A 17619-nucleotide genomic window follows, 5' to 3' on the forward strand; every position below is an offset into this window, starting at 1 on the left:
CGGTCCAGAAAAATTCTGCTACAGTTTTATCAGGTTTTTTTTTTTCCTTCCAGAAGAAATACTCACTGCACACATCACCGACTGACCACGACACCAACACCCTGCCAGTAACATCAGTTTCCAGAAAAAGTGTGTATGAACATACACATGACGAAATAAGAATAAAAATTATTTGGTTTGGCATTTTAATAACATCATTAATAAATGTATACAATGGCGAACATTAAAAAAAAAAATCAATATGTAAAGGAAATTACAGTTTAAATAAGAGCTTTTTAAGTTCTGTTTCACACCTAGGTACATTCCTTTAAGGCAGTTTTATTAATATCAAAGCATTATTTACATATACATCATCAGCTACCTCTAAAAAAAAAAAAAAAAAAGTAAAATCACACATGAGCTCCTTTGTTAGGCTGCATCATGTCCTGGACAATGTTTAGAAATAATAGTACCTGTTGGGAATGTTACTAAATCCTCACAGACTATCAGAAAAGTAAATAAAACATACACATGGTATAGCATGACAACCTCCTTCCTAACCTGGACCTGGCACTCCCGGGGAACAAAGCTGGGCCTCCAACTGCTGCTTCCCTGAGACTCCGTGTTCCAGGAACTGAGAAGTGGCTCCCAAATCTGCTTTTTTACTTTGTTTTAAGGGCACTGACTGGGAAGAGGAAGGAAGGGAAAAGCAAGCAGGAATCAGCAGCTCACAGCCCCTCCTGACTGCTGGACTGTCCCGAAACTTCCCTGCAAAACAAAGTGCTGGGAGAAGCAGATTAAATCCCTGAAGTGCTCCCGGGTCTCTGCTGCTGCTCGTGGCTAATTTGGCAAATACAACCCAAAATCCCACTCTGGCCTTTGTGCTGACGGAGACAAAGTGGGTCCAAACCCGCTCAGGATGGCACAGAGGGGCCCTGGCAGGACTGGGGCCCCCAGAGCTGACCCGCCAGGGAGGATCCTGCTCCCCCAAATCTGTTATGAGGAACATCCCCGGAGGGTTTGGATGGGGGTCATTTCTGGTCCAAGGGATGAGTTAAACAGCAGCTGTACAGTTTGTGACCCCACAGACGCTCTGAGAAGGTGCAACACTGTGCAAAAAGCAAAGTGTGGGAGCTGGGAAGGGTAACCCTGGACAACTGGACGCCTCCAGAGAAGAGCTGAGCTGGTCAACGAGACCTGAGGGGATTCCTGTGTGATGGAAACAACACTCCTGAAAACAGGAACGCTGTTAAATGGTTTGGGTTTGAGGGTTGGAACTGCATCAGTCCTCTGCCCTCAGTGAGGAAAACCCAGTCACAGGCCCTGAAAGGAGCTTGAACAAGCTGTCCTTTAGAATGAAAGAGATATTTTCCTAATGTTTCTGGTCTTTGAATTCTCTTTCATACCCGCCACGCCTTTAGTGTAGATCTTTTAGCCCATTTTAGCATAAAAAATATTTCAGAAGGAAGTCCCTTTAAAGAAAAAAAAGCAAAAAATGCGTCCCCTTCTAAAGCTTATTGAACTTGCCTCTTTTTTCCCCTTTCTGACAAGATTTCATGCTCTTGGATCTGTTGAACTGCATTCAGCAGAGTCAGGCTCACCGTCACTGAGGGGATGGAGGTGACCTTCTGGACCTGGGAGGTGACACAGGGAATGTAACCTTCCACAACAGGAATAGGAATGTGCTTATTGGATTTAATAATGTATAACAACAACTTTTGGATCCAAGCTCCTCTCCATTTCCTCTGAGCTCGCTGCAAACCTTCCCAGACACAAATATATGCAACCACCGAAGGTACCAAGAACGTCTGTTGACTTTAATAGAAATCAAGAACGAACAAAACGGATCTAGTAAAAGAGAACCTTCAAGGGAACTGATTGTAAAATGCATATGATATTATTTACATTTCTTTTTTTGCCATCAAGAAACCTCCTAAGCCACAATCAGCTCATGTCAAGAGACAAACAATAAAAAAAAAAAAAAGAATTAGTCGATACACAAACATCGTAAGACAGTCGTAACCTGGAAATGGCATTTGTGGAAAACAGCCTTATATTAAAATAAACGTTATAGAAAACTCAGACCTGACAATTTCCTGTCAGAAACATCTGAACGTACATATGCAGAGTAACTCGGGAAGGTGAAAAACACAAAAGACAAACAGTTTCTCTATAACACCATTATCCCATGACTCCCACTTCTGTTAGTTCCCCAACTTTCCCATGGATGTAAACAGATTTTTTTTCTCTTGCAGTATGCAACAAAAAAATCAGCATAAACTTTTTTTTTTCTTTTTAAGAGCAATTTCATGCAGATTATGCAAACCAAATAAGGCAGTGAAGTGCCAGTAGCTGTGAGGTTTTTGTATCTGTATATACAGTCCATTTCAACAAAATACTACAGCATTTCCTTTAGATTTACAGACGTAAAGAGAAACTGCCAGTTATGGGGGTTTTTGGCTAATTATTAGCAGAAGCTTAAGCAAATCAGTGGCTAATTTCAAAAACAGAAGATGAAAGAAGTTTGTTTTGTTTGTTTGTTTGTTTTTTTCCCTGGAGTAATTCTTGAGACCTTAAAATCCTCGGTCCTTAGGGAGATGAGAACTGTCCTTTATTCAGTAGATCTTAACAGTGCAATGTGCAATAATTCCTAAGCCCATCTACACATTTTCGGCAGTAGACTCCAGTAGAGCTCCTTGATTCAAGGAAGGAAGGAAGGTAGGTAGGTTTTTATGTCTTGCCTGCTCTAGTCACGAAGGATGTACAAAATTCCCTCAATTTTTTTTTTTTTTTTAATTAATGACTCCTACAGTCGCTGTCTTGTTACTTCAGATATAAAGGCTTCACACTGAGATACTGAAGGACACTTTTCTCTCTGTGTGCAGTCGAAAGGCAGAAAGAGAAAAGAACGTGAGAAAAAGCTGCAGGAGCAGAGGCACAACACAGAGGTGAGCACGAACAGAACTAACAGCACTAGAGCATGCAGCACAGGGGCTCAGAGCAGCACAGGGGCTCAGGGAGCTCAGAGCAGCACACAAAGGCACGGCCCGGGGGCCACTCCACACCTGGGGGATTTACCTGTTCCCTTTCTAACAACTGACTTCGCTGCTGGTTCTTAACGGGGTTTTTCTTTGGACCTTCTTCGTGAGATGTGGCAAAAAAAAAAAATCAAAAGAAACTGGCATTTTTTACAGGCAAAAAGGCTGAATGGGATGAGGTTCCCTCCTGAGGGCCACTAGTCCTGACCTAACTAGTCGGTCCTGGCCTAACCGGTGAGCGCGAGAGAAGCCAGTTAAGCAAAGCAGTATTTACATCTGGTTAATGCAATGTGCTCTGGGTCTGAGATGTAATGCTGTTAGTTTGTTGTAAATGAAATTCATCTCATTTACAGTCTGGGCAGGAAACTCACCACTTGGCCCACAGCTCATGTAGTGGGGAATAGAATTAGGAGCTTTGTTGCTCCCTAGACCTGCTTTTTGAATTTCTGCTTTCTGGGATAGCTTCCACATCTGCAGAGAAAAGCATTTCAGGTTATTCATTGTGTTCATCAGGACACGAAAAAACCCCTCATGCATTAAATACATTCTACTCATTAGGAGAGCAAAAGGATATATAAACACTTCTTTGTTGTTTTTAAGAGAAAAGGACAGAGGAGAGGGACAGAAGAAACTCACTGCAAGTGCCTACTCAGCTGCACTCACTGCCATCCACCTCAGCATTTGGAACAGGCATTACTTGCAAAGCACAGTCAGATATGGGTCACTTTTAGCCACACCAACCCTACATCTTTGCACATATGGGAAGCAAAAACAGTGACGAGATGCAAGCCCAGCTGACTGACCCTAGCAGAGAACTCCCCTCGCTGTATTCTGACCTGCCGCGCGGCCACAGAAATATTCCCGTTCCACTCTGCAAACCGGGAAATGCTCTTGGCATGCGACAGCTTGAACATGCAAAATGCAGGCTCTGAGTTCCCCAGGCACTCACAGCACAGCATCAGGCAAAGCTGCACTGGGAGCAAACTGCTGAGCCTGCACAACACAACCTCCCTGGCCAGCAGCCACGTGTTTAATCAGTGCCGTGCACTCCTAACTCCTGGAGCAGATCTCCAGGCAGCAGGGACCAAGGAACGGGCCAGGGATCCACGTGTGTCACAGCCAGCCAAGCGCACAGCTCAGGAGCAGCAGGGATTGGGAACGGGAGGAATTCCACAGATCCTTCCACTGTTTAAGAATAAACCAAGGGAGACATCCACAAACTTCCTGCTTAAGTGTAAAGACCAAAAAGCAGAGAAAAAAAATGAACCTTCTGTTCATGAAAACATAGGCTGTCTTTCATATCCAAAACACAAATGCTGTAAGTCATTATTCTGAGCATTGAACACTCTATCACAGAACACTTCCACTGCTGCTGATCAACACATTTATGAAGCAATGCAAAGCAGTGGCTTGAGCTGGACGAGGCTGGTGTCCAGCTCCTGGAGACCCGAGACACTGGTGCTCCAGGACACTCCTACAGACCTTGCTCTGCCCAGAACAAGCAGAAGCTCTGCAAGGCCCAGGTAAGAAAACAACAGCTCCTGGCAGCACAGTGTGAGTTTATATGAAGTGCTCTCAGAGCTGAGACTGCAATTCCTTAAATAACTTATCAAAAGTGTGGGGCACACGTTGGGATACCAGCACTCCTCATCTCCAGCACAATTCCAACACATCTACAGATTAATGGGAGTGAAGGCAAACCCCACGAGGCAAGACCAGGACACTGATCCCACAGAACGCCTTTGGACCAGGCAATATCCTGCCCTCACTCCTTTTCCCCACCTGGAAATGCAGGGCTCCCTCTCCTGTACAAAGCAGAGCCCTCCCACTCTCCCACATGGAATATCTGCTGCTCTTCCCTGGGAACTGTGGATTCCCTGCCCCTCCCAGTCAAGCACTAAGGAATTAAAGCTCAGCCCACACAGCAGTTCTGTGAGTGCCACAAAGCTGCTGCAGGATCAAGTCAGTGTAAAAACCCCAATGTGACGCTGGTTACTCTCAACATTTAACTTCCATTCAGGTTTTTTGTGAGGGATGTAATTTTGGTTCTCACAGCTGGCCTGACTACGTCCTCTTGCAGAGAAGGGCTTGTGTCTGAAGCCTCACGTACTTACTGCTTAAGTCTGGTACAATTTTAAACTGTTTATATTTGCCACTGAGGAGTTTCAAGCACTTGCAGAGGCAGTGGCACATTAATGACTTCCACATTTCTCTTCAGCTGCTCATCTGGGATTTAAGGAGTTATTCCCTGAAGCATGCCTATCCTCCCATAACCTTGCAAGCAACTTGGTTATTCTTTCTTTTACTTAACTGCGTTAATTTAAGATTTTTTCTGTTATTTTGTTACACCATCTTGTTTTCTGCTATGTCAGTGTCACTTCTGTTGAGAATTAAAAATGGATTTCCACCATACTCAAGACAGGATTTTATTCCTACGCATCACAAGGAGTCTGTTATTTGACTCCTGATAAAACCAAACCCTTCCCCCACAGCTGTACCCCAGACGTGGAAAGGCAGAGCAGACCAAAGGGAAAAGGTGGAAAAGGCCATTTTTTCATGACAAGTGCTGGGTATCATGTGACTATTTATCACCTCTTCATAAGAATTATCATTTCTGTCCAGGATTATGAATGCTCTGTGTGTTTGTTGCTCAGTAATTGGTATTTATTGTGCAAACTGGAGGCACTGAATGATCGGGCTGTGATTTGTTCCTCGTGCATTTATGCCAGGACGTGGCATAAATGAGAAGGGCAAGGAGACACTGAGATATCTCTAAATGCTTCTTTTCGTTTCTCAAAGGGGAAAAAAAAGCATTTTTACTCCAGGCAGATGATCCACACGTTCCCGACACCCCTGAGAGCTGGAGCACAACTGGCAGCACCGTCCTTTCCCAGGAATGCCGCTCCCGGGACGCAGCATGCGTGTGGTTTGACATGCAGCAGTGACCAAGAGGAGAACACCCAACGTTTGTGGTGCGTGACAAACAACAACACAGCATTATGGAGGCATGCAGGATGTACACAGTGCAATTAAGGTCTCATGCAGGCTTTGGTGGGGTTACAGTTCCACATTCCAACATGCCACAGTCCACGGCCACGGGACACAACCACCCACGGACCGACCAGAGAGGGGCTGTTCGTTGGAGGGGAGTTTTCTCTGTGATCCAGCGGGCACGGAGAACAGCCCTATGGCATGTTAGACTCGAACGTGTGTAACGACACAACCTCCTCCTCATACACAGCCATACTCATACCACAGGGTCTGGTTATCCTCCGACACCAGCAGCGGGCACTCGGCCTCGCCGGTGCTGGCACCGGGGGCAGGGACGGGCTCCCTGGGCTGGGCTGCCCGTGGCTCGCCCTGGGCAGGGCTCTGAGCAGCACGAGGCTGTTCCTGGATCCAGGGCACTGACCTAAACGCCGACGGATTTGCCTGCTCAGCTGCTCGGGAGGTGGGTCTCTGGGGCACTCCACTGATATTACTGACTAACTCCGTGTTCAGGGATAAGAATGGCTGGGGCACAGTAAAGGATCCTGTGCTGCCAGGCCCAGATCCACTGACTTTATCCCAGAACACGCTCGCGCTCGGCAAAGTCCTCTCCCCACAATTTGGCCTTTCCGGCCTGGAAGGCCTGGGCACCTCGGAGTTACATCCCAAATTACGCGGCGTGGCCTCGCCCTGCGGGACACCCCCTGCTCTGTAGGGCACCCAGTGGGCACAGGGGGAGGAGAACCCGTGTGCTGAGTACTCACTGGAGCTGGGCGGAGCGCTCCTGTCGGCCGCGGGCGCCGCCGGATCCACCGACACGGGCGGCCGACTGTCCTTGGACAAAAAGTCATGGATGCTCGTCCTCCGGGTGGTCCCTTCCGCCGTGGAGATGACGCTGCTGGCACGAGGTAAGGTGGCGTAGGGATTGCAGTCCCGGGACTGGCGCTGGGACACAGTCGCTTGGAGCTTGTCCTTCACCGCCCGGGCCTTGCCCTGGGCTCCGGGCGGGAATTTGATGGGGGAGCTGCTGAAGTAGAGATCGTCAGTCTTACGGAGGCTGGGCCTCACCAGCTGCTCCGGCTTCAGGGATCGGCCGTCCGAGAAATCCACGGTGGTTTTGACACTCAAGGATCTCACGATCCCACAGCCGGCGCCCGGCTGCTTCCGGAGCCTCTCCCTCCCCGCCAGCTCCGCGGACTCAGACAGGCTCCTCATCACTTCATCTAGAAGGTTCTCCTCACTCGCGGATTTCATCTGCCCAAACCAGGAGACATACATTTATCATTTTATACGATTTCATAATTGTTAATCTTTACCTTTTCCTAAGAGATCTTTGGGAACATAAATGCAGAACGACCCTACAAAGATTATTATGGTTTTTTCGATTTGTCAGCTCTAAAAGCAGTATTAAACATGTATAATACATACACACTTAAAACCTAAAAATCCATGTCAAGGAGACCACAGGTGAGAGATCAATGCAAGCATTTAACAAAGAAGTGTAGAATCTCCTCCAGATCCAAGTCTCTGTTCTAGACAACCCCAATCAGACCAGCTGGGAATGTGTATTTTTTCCATTTCACTTGTGTCATTTAAATAAAACAGAGCCTGACCCTTCCTCCTGAGACATCCTGGTCACAAGTGACTGTCTGGCTTTATCCTACAGCCCTTCTGGGTTTTGGGCAGATCTACTCAAGAACTAGGGAGGAAGAAAATGGAATACCAGCACAGAAAAGGTGATTTGGGGTGTCTAACAAACTGTCACTGCTTTACAGAAACATTCCCTTGGTCTGATCCCTCTCAGATTTCAATAAGCTCCAAGGTTGCTTTTTGTTTCCCATTAATATTACAAAGACAGAACTGAAGCAGACAAGAGTCTCCTCAGGGCATGAAGCCAAACATCTCCCTTGCTGCTGATGCAGGACAGAGCTGACAACAGGATACACAAGAGAGACCAACAGCTCCACAAGGCTTTACAGCAATTCTCCTCCCTGCGCCTGGCACTAACTGAGCCCGGCCGAGCGACACCACGTAGCCAGAAGACCCTCCAGACTGACCTCACTGGAGTTACTCTTGTTGCTCTCCTCCAGGAACTGCTGCAGGGTGACCACTTCGCTGCCGGGGGAGCCCGTTTTGGGGTGTTTTCCACGGCTCTCCAGCGCCTCGGGAGTTCTCAGCTGGGGCACGGGGCTGGAGCGGGTGGGACCCTTCAGGTACTGGGTGGGGCTGCTGCTGCTGCTGGACCAGGCCTCGTGCTCGTGCAGGAGGCTGAACTCCCCACTGCTGTGGCTCTGGGGCCGGCTCTGGCTGTTCACTGCGCCTGCTGGGGGCAAGGGGAGCAGGGATTCCCGTCAGAAACACACAGCACGGCTGGGAACGTGGACAACCCGACTCAGACCCAGAACACTAATTCTCTTTAAATGACTAAAAATAAACCAGTTGTCCTTTTTCACTCCCCTGACTTACCTTTTGCACCACTTTAAACGTGATTTTTTTTTTTTTAATAAAAACTCCTTCTCATTATAATCTGGGCCTCCACCCACATAACATGACATTCCAAGAGGCTAAGGATACATCTCTGCTCTTGTTCAGCATCACTGGGAGGCACGTGGCAATGGGATGTTAAATGAAATACAAAAGGTTTAATGGAAAGGAAATATTTCCTCCAACAAGATCTACTTAGGAATGCTGCTTCTCCAACACTTTCTGCTGTTACTCCTAGTTGGTTACAACTGGGACCTGAAGGAAGCACATGGTGTTAAATGCAAAATAAATGCCACAAGCCCAATTCTTTTTATTTGTCAGAAATGGTGAATTGCTAAAAAAAATACTCAGGGATAATCAAGTATTTCTGACTTCGTGTTACTCTTAAGAAATGAAATTAAGTTTGAACAAAGATTAATTTCTTACAGCAGGGATTTCTGAACCGGGGCAAGGAGGACCTCAAGGAATCTTTTACAGAAGGGAGTAATCAAAGAGATGTCATATAAACTATTAGAAAAACTCAGCTGGCATTCATTCCTAAATTTCCAAACAAACAGACACCATTCCATAAATGAAGCCATGAATATTAAATGAAGTCTTGAGCTGGCAGTGCTCTAGTCTGTACAACACCTAGAATAGCCACTAGATACAAAAATGTATCACCAGAGATGTAATTTAGAGAGTCCTGGTAGGTCCAGGGCTGTTGTTAACCCGTTAAATCCAAACCAGAAAGGTTTCCAGGATATATCACAGAGGCCACCTTGGCCAGTTGTACAGTACACAGCCCACAGCAGCAGTGCAGGAGGATGCTTGGAGAAAAAAAAAAAAAAAAGGAGCAACTTCTTTTAAAGTAATTTGGGGGGAATTCTTATTTTGTACCATTGCTACCTGGGTAAGGTTTGATTTAAAATAGCCGGTAACTTAGAAAGCAACACCATCCTTTTGATATTTATTAAAATCATCAGTTCTAGTAACACCTTTGTTGCCAATCTGGGGAATGAAGGCTCTGAAATACTTAGGGAAGCACCTGCTGTGGTTTGCAGGGGGAATTTTTTGGCTGTGGGTTTTGGTGTTTTTTTTTTTTTTTAATCTATACAGATGATCTCACAGAGAAAAGAATGGAAGTAATGAAGCACGGATGTGAATTCCCCTCCAGCATACCTTTGACTTCATGGAGTGAAGCATTGTTATTGCTATTGCTAGTGGATGTCCTGCCACTATCAAGGCTGGCTGGTCTGGAAGCTGAATGGAAAATTAGGAGACACGGTGGTGAACAAGATTGCAGCAGAGGCCACGGTCCCTTCACATTCTGCTCCCAGAATGCTCAGGCAGGGCATGCACTGACACAGGCCCAGCATGCCCACGGGCAACACAGGGGTTCTTACACATCAGAAAGCGGAGCAATTTCCAGGCGGTCCAAGAGGACACTTTGGAAAAGGGCACTGGAGGAATAGCACAGTAGAGGGGAGAGGAAACAGAGAGAGAAAGAGAGTGTCTGTTTAGAACTGAGAGTGACTGTCAGGGGGAGGCGGGTACGGGTGGAAGGAGGGACTGCTCGGGGTCAGGGCACTTACAACAGATCTGACAGGGAACCTGGCACAGGGCTGGAAGGCCACGAGCAGCAGGAGCAAGAGCATCTGCACAGACAAAGTCCTGCACTCCTGAGCCAATACAAGGGAAATGCTCTGTTAGTAGCCTCAAAAATGCCTGCTGCTCATGTTAGTTGTAAATGTTTATACAGGAGTTAAAACTTCACTTCTAAGTAACCTACTACAGCTTTCGCTTCAAAGCTTTGCTTGAAGGAACACGGAATGCTTCTATAAACTACAGCACATGGCAAATTTAGGCTTCACTGAACAACAAACTTTGAAAACTCGGGCCAGATTGGGATTTGGGTTTTTTAGGATTGAAATGATAACTTCTTTTATTTACTATTAACTCTAAGTGGAAGTTACAACACTTTCCCACTGAAGAGGAAAATGCTTTGATCCTGTTCAGATGCACTTCACAGGTACTTTCTACCAGAGACACAGAACATCTGTCTGATGTAGGAGATAAGGAAGAAAAGGAGAGTCTGAAGAAATGATACAATACATTGGAGAGATATGGAAATCAGAGAGAACATGCTCATTGCAACCAAGTCATTCACTGTATTTTTGCAAACTGTGTTAACATTCACATCATATATCCTTAATTCATATAGTTAAAGTTCACATCTTACCATGAACTCTTGATCCTGTACTAGAATCATCACTAATACCTTGGGGACTTACATCTTCATAGGATGTAGTATCTACACACAGAGACATAAAAGAAGATGTAAAATAAAATAAAAGGAAAAGATTATTGAAATACTTGTCATTGGTATAACATAATAAAATACTTTTCAAAGCAATCCATTTCTTTCTTTAGGAAATATTCTGCAGGAAAAACCCTGGAACATTTTATAACTGCAGTTATTAAACCTATGCATTATCTTTTAGTGCTGCAGCTGAGTTATTAAGATTGCTTTTTGTAGAGAAACTTAAAGCATAAGAAAAAAATCAACATTACACAGTTACATCGCGGTGCAAAAAGCTTCTACCTATACCTTTATTATTTAGCAACTGCTTGGATCTGAAGCCTGTGGAGGAGTTGACAGTGGCAAAGTTGATGGCTGTGGTGGAGAAGGCCATAGCTCCCAATTCCTTCCTCCTTTTACCCGTGGACATATCATCGGGACCCTCCAGATGCTCAGAACTACCTGTCCATTGTCCTCCTGCCAGGACCATGGACTGCACCAGGTCATTCATGGCTGGGATGCAAATGAAAGCAGATGATCAGCGCGGGCGCCGTCCCCGCTCGCTCGCACTGCGCACCGCAAAGCTCGACAGGTCCGTAAGCGCGAGAGCGGCTCGGGGCTGGCACGGACAGACAACGTCATGCAATCGGCTCGGGGGCAGGGAGGGGCGTCTACGGGGTCCTCGCCATGCCAGGACGTGCCAGGTGTGCGTGAGAGCCCGGGCACGCCGCGCGTGCCACGAGAACGTGGGATGGACGGGGAGAAAAGGTGCTCGGCCGGGAGTGCCAGCGGTGCCACGGGATCCTGGCGCGGTGCAGGTTTTACTGCGGGCACACGGGGTCACAGAGCGACAGAGCGAGATACAACAGCGGATGAGATTCACCTGCACTGCCCCCAGCTCAGCAAAACTGTCCGCCCCTCATCAGAAAACAAAAGGAGACAGAGGAAATCAATACAACGTTCTGGCAACGACAACTGAGGAGTACTTTGCAGAGTGACAGACCACCAGAGAGCCTTGCACAATTGCCTACACTTCCTTTAAACAAAACAAAACAAAACAAAAAAAAAATCACAGGGATTTCTTAGCAGAACGTGTCATTTAGAACCGTCTCTGTGAACGCAGTGCACTGTAAATTTATATACACATGGGGCCATGTGTATATAGACAACTATGTATACAAATATATGCAGTCACAATGCACTGAATAGATTATATGGATGTGCGTGGGGACGTGTGGGTGAGTGTGTGTGTGTGTGCACATATATAAAGTATTCAGTGCCAAGGTTTTTTTTTTTTTTAAAAAAAAAAAGGGGGGGGAAAAAGTAAAAAGAAAAAGCTCCAGCTCCTTGTACCGTAGCAGGACTTGCACATTGCCAAAGAGGAGGAAAAATACAGCGCAGTCCAGGGAGAGGTTAGTGAAAAATTAGTAAGGAAGCCAGTGTAGCCATTGAGAAGAAGCTGAACTGTCATAAAGTCTTACACATGGAGCGACGGTAGAAGGCCTTCATTTTGTCTTTTTCCTTCGGTCTGTTCCTCAAAAAGGGCAGTCTTTTCAGTGCACCCACTTTTATGTCATAGCATGAGGAAAAACGGAAACAGGGAAATGAAAGAAAAAAAGGGGAGAAGAACAGATGGAAGTTAAATGTTGAAACTAAGGACAGAAATGAATGTCTCGAGCTTAAGCTATGTAGGCTATGCTAAAAGCTACCACTGTCACGCTGCTGGGTGGGCATGAGGGATGGGAACTACCCTGCAACGGGAAAACTGCACTAGGAGAACCTTCACATACTCGGGAATGCACCAAGAATTATGGTGGGCAGTGGAATACTCCCCAGGACTATGGTGGGCAGTGGAATACTCCCCACTACTCCTCTGCTTCAAGAGTTTGAAGCTCTTGAAAGTTTTTACTAAAAAAAAAATAAAAAAAAGAAATGTAACATCTTTGCAGGTGGTTACAGAAATGGTCCATTACATAATTCTTACTGTGGAAAATAACACTTTTTGAACATAAAGAAAAACACAACTCTAAGTACAGCTTCTACTTTAAAATACATTCGCATCGTTATTTTGTGAGGTTAATTAATTTTGGTCATGGCTTGTCCTACAAACCTACCAGGACACAATTTATAATCAGTCTCCAGTTCTTTCATTTTGTGCTCACTAAGAATTTTGGTCACCTACTTGCAGAAAACCCACAAGGGCCTCCTGTCCAGCGCGCTCTGTGAGCAGTGATTTTAGTGTTTCACCAAAATAATCTGCTTCAAAGGTGCAGATTTCTCAGCTGAAAAAACCCCAAAGGAAACAAAACCACAGCAAATCCAAACGTGAGCATTGCTGCAAGGTTTTGGGGGGGCCCAGAGCAAACTGAGGTACGTTCTAGGAGGAGAATTACAGAGTTAAAATTACAAACAGCATTAAAGGATGGAGCAGTGCATATATACATATGCATTTACAAGTGCACATGGGGGACCCTGAAAGGCAAATAAAGACACCTCCCTCTCCACTGCCTCATCCTGTGTCTGCACCCAGGGGAAGAGGCTCCCAATGCAATGGAACCAAAGAGGTCATTCTGTTCTATTTCTATTTTTTTGGCACCAAGATGACACATGACTCTTCTGTAACTTCTATAATCCTTTAACAGACAAGATAACTCACCCCTCTATAATCCTTTGTAGACAAGATAACTGAGTCCTCTTAATTAAAAACTCCCTAATCTTATTAAAAAAGTAACCAGAGCGTGTTCAAGAATCATTGGAGTCATTTGTCCTGTCCATTAACAGAGATCACCTCCAAAAGGGCTGATTTAACTGTACCCACCAGGAAACTCCCTTGCAACTACTGATGTCCTGGAAATCCTGCACCAGAACCTGGCCTTTGTCCTGGGAATCCTGCATCAAAACCTGGCCCTTGGGAAAATGCAAAACCTGCTTGAAGGGAGAATAATGTAAGTAATGTCTGCTTAAAATCCAACTCAAGAAATGTCCTGGAATGATAATGATGATTAATACTGAAATGGCAGAGCTACAGCAGAAATTAAGTGTTCTTTCTCTTTTCAATATTCTGAGAACATGTTCCTGCTTTCTGAGCTGAGAAGGAATGATGAGTATGGCAGAATTCCTCCCCTGATCAGGAAATCTCCTGTTTTGTGACCCTCCTCCTGTTTGCAAACAACCCTCTGAGGAATTCTGTATTAAAATCTTCAAAGGGTTTTGTTCACGCACACAAGAAAATATGAGGCAGACATCTTCTAAATGTCCTGGTGATAGGAAATGGAGCCCAACAGACTTTTTTTACTTCCACTATGATATGATGTGTCTGCTCCTGGTGCTACTACCAGAGATCCAGCTTACTAAGAGCCCTCATTCCTTAGGACTTTGGTAATCACCTGGAAAGGCTACAGTGGAAGGCAGCAAAGGGAATCTGGTTTTGTCCACAGAAAACAAAAATCCCCCCTGCCTGCCCTGGGCTTTCTGTGGGAAAGCTTCAAGTGGTCCCATTCTGCCCAGAGTAGGTGTCAGGTCCGTGGCACTCAGCTGATCATCAGCAGTGACCAGGAAGGATTTGGGGGCAGGATCTGGGAAGGAGGAGGCTGTACTTCCAGCAGAGAATGAAAAGCCAAGGTGAAGGCCTGCAGTCAGGAGCACACACATGCTCACCACCTGCAGGGACAGCAACAGCCATGCAGGACCCCCTCCTTCCCAGCTCCCACACTCTGGGATCACAGGGGCTTGGGGAATGCTGGGACACCTCAAGTACTGCTTTCTCTGCACAACAGGGGAATTCTGGGCCAGGATCCCCTGTGAGATAACAGGGCTTGGGAACACATGAGCGTGGCAAAGTGGCCTGTCTCCATCACCACCTTCCAGAGCTGGCACACACCAAATCTCTTCATCAGCAGTGGCAGCAGCAGGGTAATCAGGTGTGGGATCAGCATCTCCAACGGGGAATGTGTGGGATAGGAACCCTAGAGCCCTTGGGACCTCTGTGTCAAATACTCTGCTCTCTAGCTGAGGAGAACACCACTGGTGTGTGCCAGGGGAGGTGAGCTGCCTTCTCCTGCCTCCTGAGGGACATGCAGGACATTTCACCTCAGCAGTTCCTGCTGGAACCACGTCCCTTCCCAGGCTGGGACAGAACCCGGCTCTTCCCAGAGCCAGCACTGCCATCAGCCAGGGTGGAGCTCCAGCACCTCAGCGTGGCAGCTCACATGTGTTCCCTCCTGGAGCTCCTGCAGTGGAAGCTGCTGCTGCCAAACTGCTTCTTACAGAAAAGAAAGGCCCCACAGTATCCCGGGATTTAGGATTTACAGTCCCTCTAGGAGCAGAAGAAACAGGCTGCAAAATGTGCCCCATCACTAGCACTTGTCACACTGAGATACTCTTCTCTTCACTCTGAGACACCAACTGCCTCAGCAAGATTGTCAGAGCTGAGTTGGCACACGAGGCACCCGAATTCTGTCAAATCCCGGGGTTTCCATGGCGACGTGTGTAACGGTGGAAGGTTTGGATCCAGAATTAGATCAGCCCTTCCAGTTTGTGGATAAACACACTGGGATTAAGGGGGACACGAACGAGGCCCACGGAGTAGAAAATTAATGAGGTCTGCACAGCTCCAAACCTCCTTTGAGGCTCAGCCACCGGAACTGCGGCCGTGGCTCCCCGGGAGGGGGAACTGCACCCCACGGGGTCCCGAGGGCCACGAGGAGAACACGGGCACACCAAAGCCCTGCCACAGCATGACAGAGGGGACACAGAAGCAGATGGGCTGACCCACAGCGTGCACACTCACAGACACACCCACGGCAGCTCCGCTCGCCCCCGCCCCACACCGCTCAGGATGTAAAAGCAACAGTTGCTTTTTTTTTTAAAGTTCAAAAGTAGCTGTTTTGAACCTCGGACTGAAAAAAGCTGGGCTTCCCAACGGGACAAGTTAGCAACAAAAGTGCTAAAGTGTACCCCTGAACATACTATTGCCTTCAGTTATTAAAAAAAACACTCACAAATCTGATTGAAAGTCACCCTGAGATAGCATTTTTTGGTGGTTTTAACTTTGGCTAAGCTTCTGCAAGAAGCACAGAATTAAAAGAAATACATCGTAATGGCTTTAATCATTTCTAACACAGCAGATTCACAGCTGGCACAAGCCCCAGAAAAATCAACCTGCTGCTTTTTTGAAACTCAAGACATTAAATTTGAAAGGAGTAGTGCAAAGATTGGAAGTGACTGTTAATGCTCATGTATTCTGATGCTTTTACATGCACAGCCAAAATGCTTTTGGTGCATAATTATTAAATAGACCCATCACATCCTGATAACCTGGCTGCAATATTATCTCTCAAGTTGTGAGAAATCGGGCAGCTTATGATCCACACCAAGAGTGGATCATAAACAATATAGTTAATAAATAATAATAAACAGACTCTGGCCTTTTATACCATGGGCACCCTCATGTGATGGCTGTGAGGCTCTTCCAAGGTTAGCAAATTGTGTCTGGAATATTCCATCTATCCACACCCCCTGCAACCCTTCCCACTTTAGCTCTCATTTTGGGATCACTAACAATCCCCATCCTTTTAAGAGGCTGTGTCTCTACATGAACTCTTCCTGCTGCACCTTCCAGTTTGATCAGAAGTTTTCCTCACTGGTTTTGTGAGGTGCTGGGGAACACCTTCAGGCAGAAGGTGTTTTTAAGGATGTTAGCACAGCCACAGCTTGGAAAACGCTTCCCAGGACAAGGGGAGAGATTCATGCTGGGACAAGAGGGAGAAACAAAAGAGGTACGAGTGGTGACATCTGACATTCCATCCAGAATCCTGCTTGCCTGACCCAGGAGCAGTGCCTGCTTCACCTTACCCAAGCACTGCAAATGGAGCTTCAACATTTAGCTCCAGAAATGCTAAAAACTTGTTCCTGCCCCAACACTCCAGGGAGTTTGCAAGAAGTCACCACAAATCTGCCCTCACATTAACTCAGGCTCTGCTCCTAAAGACTTTACCTTTAAAACCCCTCCAAGAGACACAGACTTTCCCAACACTTAAGCCAGGGTTTATTAGCAGAATGAAGCGTCCTGCAGTACTCACTGCTACTCTTTTTGGTGCCCAGGGTCTGACCATCCTCCAGGGAGTTGGAGCCCACCGAGGAGCTGTCCTGGCTGTCCTGGTGGGGCAGCTGCAGGAAGCCCTCGCTGGATTCCGAGCGCGTGGGCGTGAGGGTCACGGACTTGAGCCGCTCCCGGTTCCCGTCCTTCTTGGACTTGATCAGCTTCCTCATCTTCAGGGTGATCCAGTTGCCCCTCCTGTTACCAACGACACAGCACACTTATGACACATTGTTTATGCCCTCACGCTTCCCCTAATCCATATGCAAAACACAGACGTGGTTCTGCCCCCCTGAACTTGAGGAGACCTCGATTTTCAGCTGGAGCAGAACAGGTTATGCCCTGAAGTCGTGTTTTGCTCTGATATCGTGTTCACCGGTACCTTCGGGGTGGAGATGGCTCATAGAACTTGTACTGATCCATTATCTTCTCCTCCAGTTTCTCCTTCTGCCGCCTCAGTTCATTGAGCTTGTCACTGCAAACAGAAACCAGGGATAATGGATGTGCAAAAATGTATGGAATGTGTGGGCAGTGCGTTCCCTTGGGGATCTGTTATCTCAGAGCTGTCATCTTTGGTGAAGAATTCTAATGTAACACTTGCTTCTTATTGAAAAAGCAAGAGATACAGCAAACAAGCAGACTTAGGTGTAACTTCATAACACTGAGAAAGTTTCCATTTGCCTTTATTACACCACAGAACTTCCCCCCTTTTTAAATAATAAATGTAATTTAGACAAGCCTGTTTTCTCTTC

General features: G+C 46.5%; 1 protein-coding gene across 13 annotated transcripts in view; it reads right to left on the bottom strand.

The window, feature by feature from the left end:
- Window positions 1–3: 3 nt before the first annotated feature.
- The window catches only part of CCDC88A (coiled-coil domain containing 88A), a 63515-nt gene continuing 45899 nt past the window's right edge, over window positions 4–17619 (bottom strand). For 2 of the 13 annotated variants that reach the window (XM_051793080.1, XM_051793079.1), the window contains exons 24-33: window positions 17250–17342; window positions 16851–17065; window positions 12252–12335; window positions 11080–11283; window positions 10711–10782; window positions 10064–10150; window positions 9875–9931; window positions 9651–9731; window positions 8063–8328; window positions 4–7259 (exon numbers count right to left, since the gene is read on the bottom strand). In XM_051793080.1, coding sequence (XP_051649040.1) covers window positions 6249–7259; window positions 8063–8328; window positions 9651–9731; window positions 9875–9931; window positions 10064–10150; window positions 10711–10782; window positions 11080–11283; window positions 12252–12335; window positions 16851–17065; window positions 17250–17342 — 2170 coding nt within the window. In that variant the 3' untranslated portion in view covers window positions 4–6248. The remainder of the gene's footprint in view (window positions 7260–8062; window positions 8329–9650; window positions 9732–9874; window positions 9932–10063; window positions 10151–10710; window positions 10783–11079; window positions 11284–12251; window positions 12336–16850; window positions 17066–17249; window positions 17343–17619) is intronic. The other 11 variants (XM_051793089.1, XM_051793085.1, XM_051793083.1 and 8 more) reach the window with 10 other exon arrangements.

The sequence above is a fragment of the Manacus candei genome, unplaced genomic scaffold (genome assembly GCF_025592945.1).
Source record: "Manacus candei isolate 608988 ecotype Guabito, Panama unplaced genomic scaffold, ASM2559294v1 h1tg000035l, whole genome shotgun sequence".
NCBI classification, from domain to species: Eukaryota; Metazoa; Chordata; class Aves; order Passeriformes; family Pipridae; genus Manacus; species Manacus candei.